Below are 15,583 nucleotides of genomic sequence, written 5' to 3'. Positions count from 1 at the left end.
TTGTGGGACAGTACTGCTTCCACTCAATTTTCTAAATTGAGTTGAAACCAGCTGTGCATCACACTACCACCCTTGCAGTAACAGGGTTACTACTGTGCTAATGAATTTAGAACATGCACACCTATGCCAGATCTATCTTCCACAACCTGACTTGTCTCTTCATGGCATGGAAACTTACCTACTAAACAAGTACAAAGCATATCATCAGCACAACCTAATTTTTAACAAGGGAATTTGAACCTGGTTATCAAAAAGGATCAAAAATATCTTCAAAGTTTCTAGCTCAATGTGATTCATTATGTTAATTCAATCTATATCTACAACAGTTTCTTTCATTATTATGATACAAGCTTCCTTCTCCCTACAATTAGAGTAATAATATATCTCTTGGATCTTTGAAATTAATATATTAAATGGATACTGGCAAATCTATAGAATATGATTTTTTAAATTTTTTTAAAGATTTTATATATTTGAGAGAGAGAGAGAGAAGGAGCAGGGGGAGGGGCGGGGGAGCAGCAGAGGGAGAGGGAGAAACAGACTCCCCACTGAGCAGGGAGCCCAACTTGGGGCTCAATCCCAGGACCCTGGCATCATGACCAGAGCCAAAGGCAGATGCTGAGTGAACCAAGCCACCCAGGTGCCCCTATAGAATATATTTTTAAAGAGGAACATGTAGATTACACTGAAAAGTTTAAAATGTTTTACAGATTTGTGAAGCTGGAAATCATTTCATCAATGTAACCTTGGCTCATCCCAATCACACAGGTTAGTGCCTTTTTCTCTTTATCTTCTCTAAACAATGTTAATTATTATTTTTAAAAGCCTTTAGTAAACAATTTTTAAAGCAATAGTTGAAGGGGCGCCTGGGTGGCTCAGTCGTTAAGCGTTTGCCTTCGTCTCAGGTCGTGATCCCAGGGTCCTGGGATCGAGCCCCGCGTCAGGCTCCCTGCTCCACGGGAAGCCTGCTTCTCCCTCTCCCACTCCCCCTGCTTGTGTGCCCTCTCTCACTGTGTCTCTCTCTGTCAAATAAATAAATAAAATCTTTAAAAAAATAAATAAAGCAATAGTTGGAAACATTTAAGAGAATATATCCCAATTCTAGCCGCTGTATGACTAAGTTTTTAAAATATTTGAACTAAATCGTATTTTCTAATAATGGTTTCTCTAAAATGAAATGTGCATGCCCTTCACATCAAATGACAATCTCATTTATATATGTAAAAAATAAACAGATGATTAAGAACTAAAGCAGTATAAAATCCAGTGATAAATGCCAATTTTTTAGCTTAACTCTCAATCTTGATCTAATTTGCATAATAATTGATATAACCTCACTGTATTTCAAGTGACTTAAACTTTTTCTAATAAAAGTGATCTTTGACAAATTCAGTAGCTCTGAGATAGCAATGCCTGGGAAGACAGTTTGAATTTAGTAGTTAGTTAAAAGTATTTCACAAAATTCACAGTGTTTATGTAAAGATATTCTTGGTAAATTAATCCTCTCATTCAGGTTTAATTATAGGTATGGATTCATACTGCTTTTTGTACATGACACATAATTTAATTATAATTTTAAGTGGCAATGGTCAACCTTTGGATTTCATGTTGTTATCAGTCTAGTTGCAAATATAAAGGTGTATTTGCCTCAAGTGTGTTTTAACATCTACCTGAATGTCTTAACATTTTCTTGCCTTGCACATTTCTGGCAGGTTGATGAAACACTTTCCAAAATATTTTTTCATATTATATATAGAATAACAAAGGAAATTTACTATGTTAGAACATTTATGAATATACAAAACAGCTATAATATATGTTTTATTACATTACATAATACTGTGATAACTAGTCAATTTTTTTGACTATTGATGACCATATATCGAGAGACAGATAAAAATATATAGATATCTAAAATAACTACAATATGACTTGAAAATATTTGTACTTACTCTTGCTGAAAAATGTTAACAGATTAATGCCAATGCTATTGTGGTTTATTGTCTGCTTTTGCATTAAAGAAGAGCCTACATTTCATTAAATGATTGGATGCCATTTTTATCTGACCCAAATTCATAGATTTGCTGAGTTCTCTTTGGATGTATTTGAAGCCCAATTGGAAAACTTCTGATAGTCTGATTTGTTTTTAGTGTAGAAACACAATACAATCCTGTAAAAATACTAGTATTGCCAAAATTAGGAATATCACTAATTTAGTCTTAACTGTGACCCTCTAACAATGTCACCTTGCTCAAGTTTCTTCATCTATTTGGATTGTGGTATCATGATTTGAAAATGAACATTTTAAATCATCATGTTTCTGAAGTCAAACATGATTTTGGAATTGTTCATGTGAAAAAGACTTTTTTCTTCAGTGTTTGCTCCACGCTTTGTCTTGCTTATATGTTATTCTTGAGAAATCAGATGCCAATCTAATCTTCTCTTCTTTGTTAATTGATTTGGTCCTTTTGCCTTGAGATGCAAAAGATTTTTTCTTTACCACTAAGTCTATTAATTTTGTAGGGTATGTTTTAGAGTTCATAATTTCAGGTCAATTTTCCCAGAAGCATGATGTAATCTTACAATAGGTTGATTCATGTCTTTTTTTTTAGTTCTAGAAAGTTTTCTCATAGTTTAAAATTTGTTTTGTTGCATTGTGGGCTTTATCAGGGGGTAAATTATATATAAGTTATATCATTATATGTTAATATTTATCAATTTCTATTTTTAGCTTTTTCTTTGTTTTTGGCTGTTTTGTTCATCTACTTACTATCCTCTATTCTAATGAACATTCCACTCTTAGGCAAATTGAAATGTCTATATTACTGAGATGACTTTTTTTCTTTTTCTACAATTTCTTTCTTGAGTACAATCACTTTTCATTTTTTTCTTTCTTCTTGGCCATATCTATTTTGAGTTTTGGAATTCTTTTTTTAATTTATTTTTTATTTTTTTAAGATTTTATTTATTTGCGAGAGAGAGAATGAGAGACAGAGAGCATGAGAGGGAGGAGGGTCAGAGGGAGAAGCAGACTCCCTGCCGAGCAGGGAGCCCGACGTGGGACTCAATCCCGGGACTCCAGGATCATGACCTGAGCCAAAGGCATTTGCTTAACCAACTGAGCCACCCAGGTGCCCGAGTTTTGGAATTCTTAATAGTTATGTCCTCTAGTACTTGCAAATGCTTCTGTGTAGGCATGTTCTGTTAAAATTTTTCAGTTTTCTTTTTTTTTTTTTGAGGGGTATTTTTATCAGCATGGAAAAAGGAACTTTATTTTATTGACATAGAAAGCTTATATGAATGATGATCAACTTATGTTCATTTTTAAGTGTATGGATTGTCCTAAAAGAGAAATAACAAATTTTTTTACAGGTGGGATGCTTGAAGAAGTGTCCCTAAAGTGTATTCTGGAAGGGATGGGGGGTTTCTTTACTGTGTCTTTTGATTCTTTAAACACTCCTTTTTTTATAAAACCCACAATTCCCAGAACTGTTTCCTTTTTTCCTTCTCCTCTAAGCCTCCAAGCAATGTCTTCCCCATGAACTGCTCTCTGATACTACCTTTCTTTTCATGGGAGCAGTGCTTTCTAAGATGAAAACCTTCTGGTCTCCCTATTTTCAAATCATTTCATCTCATTTCAGTTCTTCATATCCAGTGTTCTGATCTATCAGGTATCAGACAATTTCTCAGGGTAGACCCACTTTTTTTTTTATCATGAATTCTAGATTTCTATACATAGAGTACACTCTGTTTTTCTTCATAAACTCCTTTTTAAAATATCAGGTTTTTTTTTTTTTGGCTTTGAAAACCTTTCTGCTGCTCCTGAATTTTTATCCCCCATTATATATTAATTCAACTTTGTGGTAATATCTTTTTCCTAGATGTTCCTTAGTCATAAATTGTGTATTGGAGGACCATTTAATATTTATTATTTAAACAAGGTGTCACAAAATGTGTTCCGCAGGAGACACAATATGATATAGAATAAGTTTAAAATAAGGTTATTACAAAGTATGGAAAAGAAGGAAGGAAGGAGAATTTTGCTAAGTGAGAAAATGATGCCTTTTCATGGGTGGCCTCAGTCAATTCTATAGGGTATCTGAAGCTAGGATAATAATTCTGACTTGTCTTATGTTGGAATGACTAGGAAAAAAAAAAGGTAATTTAGGTGTAGATCTCTCTGGGAAATGTGAATGACCAAGGATAAGGCAGCTCTCTTTAGTCAAGGCCATCCTCTCATCAGGTCTTATAGTTGAAATCTTTCTGCTACCAGCACTTACAAGTTATGAAAGTTATCACACCCACTGGGGATCTTGGCAGTGTATCACTGAAACCATCACAGTCTCTTCCTTTTTTTTTTCTTTTTTTTTTTCCATGGATATGCTTTGTATACTTTCTTTTAGTAGCCCTGTCAGGATGCCAGTAGGCCTCTCTTTCTGGGGGAAATTTAAAAAAGACATGCTGGGTACCTGGGTGGCTCAGTCATTAAGCGTCTGCCTTCGGCTCAGGTCATGATCCCAGGGTCCTGGGATGGAGCCCCACATTGGGCTCCCTGCTCCATGGGAAGCCTGCTTCTCCCTCTCCCACTCCCTGTGCTTGTGTTCCCTCTCTCGCTGTGTCTCTCTCTGTCAAATAAATAAAAGTAAAAATCTTAAAAAAAATGAAATAAAAGAGACATGCTAGTGGGAGAGTACACAGCTTTCACCACTGTACATGGTCTTGGTATAACAACTGATTTGTACTAATTTCCTCCTCCACAAACTGCTAAATTCCTTTTACACTCAACATGCACATTTAATGTCTCAGGGATTACCTATTGACATGGCCTAGATCTTCACCTTTTTTTTTTAAAGGGGGGGAGGGGCAGACGGAGAGGGAGCAAGAGAATCTTAAGCAGGTTTCATGCCCATCATGGAGCCCATGATTGGGGTTCGATCTCATAATCCTGAGATCATGACCTGAGCTGAAATCAAGAGATGCTTACTTTACTGAGCCAATCACCCAGGTGCCCCTACCCAGATTCTCATCTAGAGGATAAAATTTTCATGGATACTTGTTTGGGTGTTGCAGGGTCTTTCCTGAGTCCCAGGTTGTTCTACTACCAATGAGTTTAGTGTCTTACAACTGGTTAAAGTCCAAAAAGTGGGAAAGGAATTTTATATTAAGTTAGCTGTTCCAAATCTCTGGACTATTCATCTCTTATTTTACCTAAATTCAAAAATAATACTGTTGGGTAAACATCAGCTAGCTTCTAGGAACACTGTTATTTTAACTAGCAACAACACTTTGTGGATCAAACTTCTGAATTTACTACACATTCTGGCTTATGACAGGTAAGCGCTGCAAATATAAATGCTTTTGATTTGGGAAAAGGGGAGGGAAGGATCCTTAAATCCCAATCACGACTAGTCCATCCTAGTTTTAAGATGATATCACTTATACTCAGCCTGGAACAGCAGAGAGACAACACTAATCTTAGTGCTGGTGGTGCCCCTTTCACTAAAACATTCATTATAGCTTTGGAAAATGGTATATCCTCTAAGTTCTATGGAACATAGGAAAGAACATGGGAATATAGAACATGAGAAAAAAATTTCTCCCATGGAAAGGGGTCTTCCTTTTTCAGCCTTATATAAACTAATCTAGGATCCACACTTTTCCAACCCATTTGATATATTTTTCCCCTGCTTGCCATGGAATTTTAACATTTCTTCCTCACTTACTATGTGCCATTACTTTGTTCATGCTTCCAGGCGCATGTTAGTGTGTTTGTACCATTTTAGCAGAACATTATTTCCTATATCCCAGAAGACTGTGCTGACATCATAAACCTACTCTTGTCCAATTTTATATTTTGCCTTTCTTATCAAGTACTCTCAGAATCCAATCACATGTATATACATTCTCCCATAATTAGCTAGTTCATGGGAGCTGGGTTCTGTAGGTCCATTGGGGCATAATTCTTTTTTTTTTTTTCCCCTTATCAGTCCAGAGCAAACTCTGTTACGTTATATTGTACTGTAACCCTAGCCTATAGCATAGGAGTTAAGAAAGTACATGGAGAAGATCCTAGAGGGGATTTCCTTGCAACATAGTGGCATATGTGTTGCCTTAAGGAAGGGAGTGTGCTAACTTTTAATAGGGAGGAGTGGGCAACTTCTGTAGGTTCAGGGAGTTCATGGAAATCTATATATTCCAAGATTTTGTGAACAACAACCTGGGCTTAGCAGACCTAGTTTGTATTGGAGTTCTTTTTTCTTTGGAGCCTGACTACTCTTGCAAGTAAGTCCTCAGCCTGGTCCTCAGCTTTCTCTGCCTTTCTCTCATTGCAAGAGATCAGAGCTTCTCCGATGAGACCCTCTAACTTTCACAGCTTGATTTTAATTGCCAATTGTTAATTTCAGTTTTTAGCTATTTTTATCAAGAGCACTGATAGTGATAACCACTTAATTCCATTGGACCAAATAAAGCATTCCTTTCCATCAGTATAGCATGCCATCACACCATTGGTAAAAGGCTTTACATTTGCACAGCTACTCTTGTTCCAGCAGTTATCTGTTCAAGACCTACCATCAGTGATGCAGTACTTTTCAGGCTTTTCAGTAGGTCATTTCATTTTAAAATGCCAATCCATTATTTGCTTTTGGGGCCATTCCTGGTGGCAGCTATTGTTGGTTCAGTTTTCTGGGATGCAGATGCTGAAATGGAGTTTAGCATTCAGGAAGTTCTTTAGAGAGTGATTTTATGAATGGGAAAAAAATAAGTCATGTTTGGGGGGAAATTGAGAGTCATACAGTTTCAAGGCAGGTTTCAGATGAACCTCAGGGGTATTCTACAGCTGGGATGAACAATCAATGTTATTCTGAGTTGAGTCCTCAATTTACCATGTTGACCAAATATTGGATTAAGGCTACACCGAAGAATGAGTGTGACCTTGGGAAAGGTTTCTCCCTTCTTCCAGACAGTCTTTATAGAGGGTGCTGAGGGTTGAAAGTTTTCTGCCAGGAGTTATCCCTGAAGCTGTGGAATAAACTTTTATACCTGAAGAAGACTCTGTGTGGTGCAGCATTGTAATGTAAAAAATCTTCTGACTTTTATTTAATAGAAGCTCTGTTATTAATAGTAACTATAGCTTGAGAAAGCATTTCATGGGATTGTAAATATTAAATTAGTAACATCTAGACTTACAGTTTAAAATTAACAGTAAGTAGATACATGAGAGAGTATCTATATACATATATTTTTTCTGGATCCTAAGACATATTGCTTATTAAATCTACAAACTAGAAGAAATGTGTATTTGTGGATCCCTGAACATTTCCACCATCACTAGAGGCTGAATAGTCATAAACTAGGTTTAATCCAGATTATTTTGTGTGCATCTTCCACCTCTAAAATTCAGTTTCTATAACATGTTTAGTAGGTTCCTAAATCACTTTTCTTTTGATGAATATATGGACATTACACAAAGGAACTTGCATGTAAGTTATCAAGAGGATCTATAATATTAAACGGTATGTTTCTATTCTTCTGTTGAAATGAGCAGTACATGAAATCTGCACAGTACCTAATATATTTTTTACTTTGATAGTTTAACAATAGTTACAATTCTGAAAACAAAATACTGACATTTCATTATGACTTTAGAATTATAACTAAAAGAGATTAGTTGATGTGTTATTTGATTAAATTTGCTATGGAGAATAAACAGTAATTTATAATTCATATTTACTTTTATAAATGTCATTGCTCAAAGTTCAACTTGAAATCATTATAAATTTGTTATCTAAAATATTTCTTGAAAGAAATTAAAAGGCAAAAAAATCACAAAAATCAAGTAACAATATGATAAGTATAATGAAAACTGTAAATAACAATCCTGATTGCTGAGCAGAAATAATTTATGTGGTATTTCTGAATATTAACTATGCTGATATTCACTGTAATCCTCTTATGAGAGATTTTCACACTTTCCTAATATAAACGACATCCTTATAAAATTCCCTTTGGATTTTCACTAATTAAATAGAAAGGAATGTTTGAAGTATTTAATAATCTCAACCAAATAATCTTCTTTGACACTAAAAGAGAAGCTTGCAATTGTTAAAGCACATTTACTGATTTCAGTATACAATTCAGCTGCATCTATTATGCAAAATAACATTTATATATTGAACTTTAAAGAACTGATCATCATGGTGTATTCTGTAATTTATAGCAACATAACTATAGACACAGAAAATGACAGGTATTCTGTTTGAGTCAAAAGGTCATAACATTTGAAACGAATTCTAAGCAATTTGGGAAATAGGTTTCTATAAATATGTGTTGACATTTTATGTTGTATAAGTTATTCTAGGGAATTTAGAATCATACAAGACATATATGATTAAATTTGCACTATGTAGCATCATTGATAGTTTACTCTTCTTTCTAAAAGGAATTAACGCCTGTTTTCCAAGTCCAAATTATAACCCCTTCACATGGATGTTTTTCCTGGTTTCATGTCCTAACTACACCTACGAGGTATGCTATTTATGTATGTAAATAATTAAACTTTATTCTGATACTCTAAATGCATATGTTTATGTATTTACATATATTAAATTTTAATATATATGATTATAGACAGATTTTATCGGTAGATCTGTATATCAGAGATATAAATTATGGTATATTATTTCATTTCAAGTTATAGGCATAGGAAATTGGAACACTCAACCACAATTTTCCCTACCGAAATATGAATATTTTCATATATATTTATTTTTAAAGAAAACGTCACAATCTTCATATAAAATGTCTTGTGATGTTTCAGGATTCCTATTTTTATCATCAAAGTTTTTGGAACAATATCTTTCACTTTGTTTTATGAATATGATGCTGTTTATGGGATTATGACTATCATCTTTAACAACAAAATTATTATTTGGGTGACATTTATTTCTACCTATAGTTTTTCCACTGTGTTTTAAGCTTTCACATTACCTATATAATATCACAAATTAAAAAAAATACTAGATTAATCATAGGTATATATTAATTTATGTTTTAATCTAACAGATTGGATCATGGATTAGTTTCACAGTCATGACACAAACACTGCCAGGTAAGACTAGGTTATTTGACATTTAAGTAAATGCACCTTTAAGAGAAGTGGTTTCTGAGAACAAGTTTTTATAGTGCTAAAGTTTGGCAGTTTTGCAAAAGGATTTTATGCTTCCATTTTTTTTTTATCTTGGATATTTTTAGCAGTATTAAAAAATAATGAAACAAAAATCTCTAGGTAATTGTGGCTTAATCCAACTTAGAAAATGTAGCTCAAACATATTCATTAACAGCAAGGATTTGTTAATAGAAGTGGTGGTAATAATGCACTTCACTTGAAACACAGACAGACATGTGTATGTGCTGTGTCCTTCAAGTGTCCATGATGTCTCTGAAGGGAAGGCTGGGAGCATGAGTGTGTAATCTTAAATGCTGGGCATTTTAACACACATAAGAGAGTTAAATTGAAATGAACTGCATGTATTGGAAAGGGTATGTATTACATCCATTTCATCCATTATTTGTTCCACTGTATACAATTTTTGAATCATAATTAACATGGTTTGCCATATGCATGTGTGTGTAGATGTGTATTATATACATACAGTAAACTACTATTGAAAAATTCAGAAAGATAAAAATTCCTTATTTGGAAATACTTTGTGGCAGTGGGATATAAAAAAATGTAGATTTATTTTGACCGCTGCTATGTACTTCCTATGTTTATTCAACCACGTGTTGAATATATATTATGCTAGGCAATTAATATGAGTAAAGAAAATTGATACAGAACTATGCAACACTTGAGAAATATTTTAAGAGCTAAATAGGTTCTTTTTCTAATAGAACTTGCTATATCTATCATAGAAATAAGAAAGGATAATTCTTTCTTTTTTTTTTTCTAGTTGGGATTTTTACACTTCTGATGAGTATCCAGATGTCTCTATGGGCACAAAAGAAACATAAGATTTATTTGAAGAAATTCAATTCTTATGTGCATAGAAAATCAGCAATGATTCCATTCATACTGTAGGAAAAATATATAGAAGAAAAGTATATAAGCTCAATAAATCAGACTTGGGCAGTTTTGACTATAATGCAACAGAATTTCAAAAACTACAGTACTTTTACCGAGTATAAATATTAAATGGTATCATCTAGCTAGATTTAAAGGAATAAACCTGAGACAAATAAAAAGTAGAAACCATAAATATGGGACTAATAAAAGATAGTATCCAAAGATTGGTCCTTAAACAAGATTTTCTTACTTCATTAAATATTTCATAATACTATTTGCTTAAGACAATTAAAATACCTGCATTCTAAAGTAAAATAATTGTGACATTTAAATCACTTGAATTTTACACACTTTGATAGTAATTTATTATTTTCTTTATTGTTCAACATGTTATTGAGAAGTATATTTCAATTTCTTGTGAAAATTCTACCTATATTAAAAGTGAAATGTAATCTCTTATGCCATATTCATTTATTCATACATACATTGTATGTGTGAAACTATACATTCTGAAACTATAACAATTAAAAATATTTTCTAGACATTATTTACTAAATCATTTGAATATATACTACATATTAACTATATATTTATATTTACATACAAATCATGTTACATATAATTATATATTGAAATATATATATTTAAAATTGGTTATATGTGATGACAGAGTACATTGGACATGTTTTGAGATTGAGAGTGGAAATATTTCCTATGTCCTCTCAAAGCTTGTTTGCATATGCGTGTGTATGTGAATATGCATCATATATATTTTGACAGGGAGATGACTGATACAAAAATCAAGTACACATTATTTAAATATTTTTATAAAAATCAAGTTTCTTCATTTTTAAATTGGGATTCTTTAGATTGGTTATTTTCTATAGCCTTTCAAATTTCTACATATATATCAAAATATCCTCATTAAAGCTGTTAGATGATATACATATTTGACAAAATATCTTTGGTAAATGTAGGTATGTATGCATTCTGTGGGAACCTATCATTAATGCATGTGTCAAATTATTCAAAAAATAAAAAGCACCCTTTTACAAGCTTTGTTATCATCCCCAAATGTATAGTATTAAAATATCTCAGAGGAAGACAACAACAAACTTTAACTCCCTAATACCTATTCAGCAAAGTAGCATTGAATCATGCAAAAGTCTTTTTTTTTTTTTAACATATAATGTTTTATTTGTTTCAGGGATATAGGTCTGTGATTCATCAGTCTTATACAATTCACAACATTCATCATAGCACATACTCTCCCCAGTGTCCATCACCCAGCCACCCCATCCCACTCACCCCCCTCCACTCCAGCAACCCTCAGTCTGTTTCCTGAGATTGAGTCTCTTATGTTTTGTCTCCCTCTATAATTTCATCTTGTTTCATTTTTCCCTCCCTTCGCCTATGATTCTCTGTCTTGTTTCTCAAATTCCACATATCAGTGAGATCATATGAAAATTGCCTTTCTCTGATTGGCTTATTTCACTTAGCATAATAACCTCTAGTTCCATCCATGTCGTTGCAAATGGCAAAATTTCATTTTTGATGGCTGCATAATATTCCATTATATTTACTTACACACACACACACACACACACACACACACCACATCTTCTTTATCCATTCATCTGTTGATGGCCATCTAGGCTCATGCAAAAGCCTAATACATTAACCCACATACACCTAATACATCTATGTAATCAACCACCTGTGATAATTATCTTTGTTGAAAGACAAATAATAGCTATGCATTCTTAACTAGATCCTGACTGATGCCAATCCAGGAAGTTTGCACATTCTTACAGGACTAGAAGCTCTTTGATACAGCAAGGAATGATGGGATACTTATAGGACAAACATTTCTCTTCCCATGGTGCTATATTCCCTCATATCTATCTCATACCAATCATTTCCTTACAGTTGGGAATCACACCTTGGCTAATGGGTTATGAACTGCTTTTTGAAAATTATTTTTCTCATTTTTTTTTAAGATTTTATTTATTTATTTGAGAGAGAGAGAATGAGAGATAGAGAGCACGAGAGGGAAGAGGGTCAGAGGGAGAAGCAGACTCCCCGCCGAGCAGGGAGCCCGATGCGGGACTCGATCCCAGGACTCCAGGATCATGACCTGAGCCGAAGGCAGTCGCTTAACCAACTGAGCCACCCAGGCGCCCTATTTTTCTCATTTTTATTTCCTGGAAGAATCATTGCCTCAAAAGACAGAACCTGATAAATTTACACATTTTGTTATCAACATTAATGCTGCAAATATAACCACTAATCACAAGAATATAAGAACACTAATTCAAGGGGATACATGCATCCTTATGCAGAATTATCTACAATAGCCAAGATTTGGAAGCAGCCCAAGTGTCCCATCAGTTGATGAATGGATAAACTGGATAAAGAATATAGATATAGGTACACACACACACACCCGGGCATACTATTTAGCCATAAAAAAGAATGACATGCCTAGAGCTTAAGAGTATCATGCTGAGTGAAAAGAGTCAGAGAAAGATAAATACCATAGGATTTCATTCTGATGTGGAATTTAAGAAACAAAGCAAACAAGCAAAGGGAAAGACAACCATCTGACGCTTACGGGGGCCAGGCTGGGTTAAACAGGTGACGAGGATTAAGGAGTGCACTTGTCATGATGAGTATATGGAAATGTTGAATTACTATATTGTACTCTTGAAAATAATATAACACTGTAACTAACTGGAATTAAATAAAAACTTAAATAAAGCTAAACAAAATAAAATACTTGAGCTTCCCTTTTTATTATCCTAGGATTTCAAAGCAGGCTATAGGATCTGTCCTTAATGGACAAGAATAATAATTATTCTAAGTGAATCAGCAATTCAGCAGTCACATTGTTGTTCCTAAAATCTTCTCAAAGGTGAGTGGATATGATGTCTCAGCAAAAAGGATACTGTACAAATGAGATGTTCAAACAGCTTAGTTTACTTGGAGAAAAACTGAATACAAAATACCTTCTGTAGCGACACAATGTCTGTGCCTTTTATTTCTATATTTGGCAAATGGAAACATGCAAAATCAGTATTTCTTCTCCATTAACTGACATAGCAATATAGAACAACCTACTGGCCCTTCATGATTAATAAAAACAACATAAAAATAGCGGGCTAAGTTGTATTTTCATAAACATTCCAAATATGATCTCCAAAAATGATCTAATTTCTGATTTTAAACATCTAAAGGCATTACTAAGTTTTCTTTATGTTTTTGTTCTTTTATTCACTGGGCTGCATGGATAAAAAGGAATGGACATTACTTCAAGCTGTAAATGCCTGTTCAAACTATGGAACTGGGAATCTGATTCACATGCTCAATCTTCTCTCAGGCCATTTGTCTGTTATTAATATCTTAAAATTGCTCTTCATTTCTATCATTTTTGCAGAGTATACCATTTATAAAAACAAAACAAACCCCTAAAGGTTTAAAAATAAAAATATATCATTGGTGGTTATAGATCTATAAATTCATGTCCAATGATATCTTCATAGATTGATTTATTTGTTGTTCTATAATTCCCTTCTACACATCTAGGGTCTTTAGGAGGATGAGTCAGTTTAAGGGTCCTTAGGAGGATGAAACTATGCAAAGTAGAAAAGACCAGGTTAGGAAATGAGTTCCACACAACGTGTCCCTCCATTAACATAGAACTTACTATATCTTCACAAATAAGGGCCCCATTCCCAACAAAGGCTGGAAATAAACTTAGGAGTGCAAAAATATAATCACAGATTTCATCCTCAATCATCCCAATCATTTAATGCAATAATTATTATGATCCCTGCGAAGCTTTAGCTTTGCACCTTCCATTTCGAGTTTTTAAGAATGGTAGCCAATAATATATTTCAATTTTATAAGTGTAATTAATCATATGAGAGTAAATAAATAAACATCAGAATTTTCTGATTGATACTGGATTTGTGATACTGGATTTGTGATTACATATAATATTAAAATATAGTTCATTTGATCTAATAATTATTCTAATAGTTACTTTTTTGAATCATTGGAAGAATACTTTCTTTAATCCCAAATAAAAATTTGAAAACAGTGTTTTGAAAATACCACATCTTCATCTCTCACATATTTCTTATAAAAAGTAGCTTCAGAAAGAAAAGAAAAACAACAAAAGTTAAGTCAGCTGCTATACCACCCTAAATTATCACAGCATACTGCTTCTGCTCTCCACCCCTTCATCATGTCTACCTCAAGCAGCTATTTTATAGGTGTTTTCGATTTGTTTGCATGTGTTTAAAAAAAATGTTTGCCTCCAATTTTGAATAAAAATAGTCCTGTAGTGCATTTTGCCTTTAAGTAAGTTTTGTGGAAACAAAAGTTATTCTCTGACTCATACACAGACACACACAAGCACACATACAACAATTTTAAGCATTATCATTTCTTAAGAAAAAAATATTTTGGGTCAAATAACTTTTAAATAAATGAAGCATATTCTTATTTTTTAAATGGGCATGTTTTAGCTTCTCTATAGAAATGTTATGTTTAATATCTAAGCATAATGAAATCAGAAAATTCAACATTATAGCTGAATATCTTGTATATTTACTTTTAATCTTCAGTAACTAAGCATATTTTCAAGGTATTTTAAGTTTAATTTTAAGTAACTGACATTCAGTATATGGTAAGTTTTAGCAGTTGATGTATTTCAATTAAAACATTTGTTCTCATAAAATAAAATAAAATGACCTGTGAATTGATAATGAATGTTCTTTCCAATTTTTTTTAGTAAAAAAGAAAAGAAAACCTTTATGTTGCTCCTGGATATTAAAGGTGATTATAGCAAATGTTACTTTATAAGCACAATTACGGGCATTTATGCAGCTTTTGCATAATGATAATAATTAAAAACCATTTATTTTAAAGGCTGCTTAAAAGTTAATTTTCACCCAGGTGCATATTGAAGCCTATAATTAGCCTTCCTTTAGAGGAGGTTTGGTTGAGGAAATGCATAAAAGCATTTCCAGAGGCAGAAGTTTCCTGCTAAAATGAGATTTTGGTTTTTAACTTTAGCTTGATAACGGTGCTCAAGATATGTGAGAAAAAAATGCTCAGAAATATTTAAAAAATGAATCTATAATCATCATCGGTAGATTTTATTGAGAAGACATATTTACATACACTTTGGCTGTTTGAGAAATGAAGTCCTATAAGACTGGTATCTGGGAAATTTTTATTATTTACAACAAATATAATAAGTGTTCAAAACAATCACAAAGCATAATTTCTTGTGTATCATGTCATTCTACTGGCCTGGAAATCAATGTTATTTCTATGATAAATTCTTACTTACAATTCATTCTTCCTCTACTGATGATTTCCTACTTACTAAACTTTCACCAGTTGGTTTATTTTCCAAAAACTCTTCTGTACTTCCTGACAGAATCTCCAAGTGGAGGAAATCATTACACTTTGTCTATTGTTAAAAAGAGAATACAATAGGATATA

The 15,583-nt window shown here is 33.1% G+C and overlaps 1 protein-coding gene across 2 annotated transcripts in view; it reads left to right on the top strand.

The window, feature by feature from the left end:
* TECRL (trans-2,3-enoyl-CoA reductase like) overlaps positions 1 to 12,057 on the top strand; it is a 111,996-nt gene extending 99,939 nt beyond the window's left edge. The window contains exons 9-12 of one of the 2 annotated variants that reach the window (XM_025887752.2): positions 711 to 768; positions 8,441 to 8,526; positions 9,064 to 9,109; positions 9,954 to 12,057. In XM_025887752.2, coding sequence (XP_025743537.1) covers positions 711 to 768; positions 8,441 to 8,526; positions 9,064 to 9,109; positions 9,954 to 10,081 — 318 coding nt within the window. In that variant the 3' untranslated portion in view covers positions 10,082 to 12,057. The remainder of the gene's footprint in view (positions 1 to 710; positions 769 to 8,440; positions 8,527 to 9,063; positions 9,110 to 9,953) is intronic. The other variant, XM_073891167.1, reaches the window with a different exon arrangement.
* Positions 12,058 to 15,583: the final 3,526 nt, after the last annotated feature.

The sequence above is a fragment of the Callorhinus ursinus genome, unplaced genomic scaffold (genome assembly GCF_003265705.2).
Source record: "Callorhinus ursinus isolate GAN/ISIS: 27379988/994484 unplaced genomic scaffold, GSC_fseal_2.0 scaffold4, whole genome shotgun sequence".
Taxonomy (NCBI): Eukaryota; Metazoa; Chordata; class Mammalia; order Carnivora; family Otariidae; genus Callorhinus; species Callorhinus ursinus.
Note: the sequence above shows the minus strand (reverse complement) of the source record. Positions and strands in the feature narration are given on the sequence as shown.